Here is a 1475-nt window from a genome sequence, read left to right on the forward strand (position 1 = left end):
GGGTCTGTGTGTCCATGTGCCCTGCTCCTTCTCATACCCGTGGAGTTTGGAGTATTCCTATAGCAACCTCTACACCTACTGGTACCGGGACGGGGACAACCCAGACTATGCTGCTCCAGTGGCCTCGAGCAACCGGAATAAACAAGTGAAGAAAGAAACCCAAGGCCGATTCCTCCTCGCGGACCCCACGACCAACAACTGTTCCCTGAGCATCAGAGACGCCAGAAGGAGTGACACAGGACGCTACTTCTTCCGATTGGAGATAGAATATCCTGAATATAATAATTACCTAGGATACATCCAAAGATATAAGTTCCAAGTATATAGTTACCGAGAGAAGATGCTGGATTTGCAGGTGACAGGTAAGACAGGGGCCCAGGATAGGACCCAGGGACAGGGGACCCCGCCTTAGAGCAGGAACAGGACACTGGACACTCCCTGTCCAGGCCTTGGGTCCTGGGTGGTGGGAAGGTCACAGGGCCTGGGGACCTCAGGGGCCCTGAGACACGAGTCCCACTCAGGACCACACTTTGGGTCCCCACCCCTGGAGCCCAGGCACCTGCCTTTCTCCCCTGCATCCCTGACAGAGAAACCCCATATCCGGATGAGAGAACTGTTGGAGTCCGGTCACCCCACAGAGCTGGCCTGCAGCCTGCCAGGGGCCTGCGAAGGGGGACGACCTCTCACCTTCTCCTGGGCGGGAGCCGCTGTGGACTCGCTGGACCCCCAGACCCTCCGCTCCTCGGTGCTCACCTTCACCCCGAGGCCCCGGGACCATGGCACCAGCCTCACCTGTCAGGTGAAACGGGAAGGGTCCCGGTGGAGCACACAGAGAACCATCCAGCTCAATGTCTCCTGTGAGTGTTGGAGCGGGGGCTGGGTCCATGGGGGCAGGGGAGTTACGTGTGTGTGTGTGTGTGTAGGAGGCTTAGCAAACCTGAGAACACCGGGGCATGGATCTGTGTGTAGGTGGGGAGGGGCCAGAAGGAGAGAACCCCTCCTTCATGGTTCCCACCACCCCTCCTTGGGATTGGGGTGACGTCCATCTGAAGGGGGGCCCTGTCTTTCTCTCCCAGATGCCCCAGAGAACCTCACCATAGGTGTCTCCTTCAGAAATGACACAGGTAGGAAAGAACCCCTCCTCTCTGGGCTGGGACCTGCCCCCGGGACCCTGGTGGGGCAGAGGGGGAGCAGGAGTTTGAATGGGATGAGACATGGGAAGGGCAGGGATGAAAGACATCAACCGAGTCCCTCACCTCTGGTGGGTGGCTGCCTGACTTGTGTTCCACACACACACACCTCTCTCTCTCTCTCTCTCTCTCTCTCTCTCTCTCTCTCTCTCTCTCTCCCTCATAACCATTCTCCCCGAAGCCTTTAAGAATCTGCAAAACACATCCCTTTCCATCCTGGAGGGAGAAGCCCTGAGGCTGCGCTGTGAGGCTGACAGCAACCCCCCTGCCGAGCTGAGCTGGCTC

At 58.4% G+C, this 1475-nt stretch overlaps 1 protein-coding gene across 1 annotated transcript in view; it reads left to right on the plus strand.

Moving 5' to 3' along the window:
• Positions 1-63: 63 nt before the first annotated feature.
• The window catches only part of LOC102764128 (sialic acid-binding Ig-like lectin 5), a gene marked incomplete at its 5' end in the record, with an annotated part of 4174 nt that continues 2762 nt past the window's right edge, over positions 64-1475 (plus strand). The window contains 4 exons of the mRNA XM_015571199.1: positions 64-362; positions 588-857; positions 1077-1124; positions 1372-1467. Coding sequence (XP_015426685.1) covers positions 64-362; positions 588-857; positions 1077-1124; positions 1372-1467 — 713 coding nt within the window. The remainder of the gene's footprint in view (positions 363-587; positions 858-1076; positions 1125-1371; positions 1468-1475) is intronic.

The sequence above is a fragment of the Myotis davidii genome, unplaced genomic scaffold (assembly GCF_000327345.1).
Source record: "Myotis davidii unplaced genomic scaffold, ASM32734v1 scaffold3408, whole genome shotgun sequence".
Lineage (NCBI taxonomy): Eukaryota > Metazoa > Chordata > Mammalia > Chiroptera > Vespertilionidae > Myotis > Myotis davidii.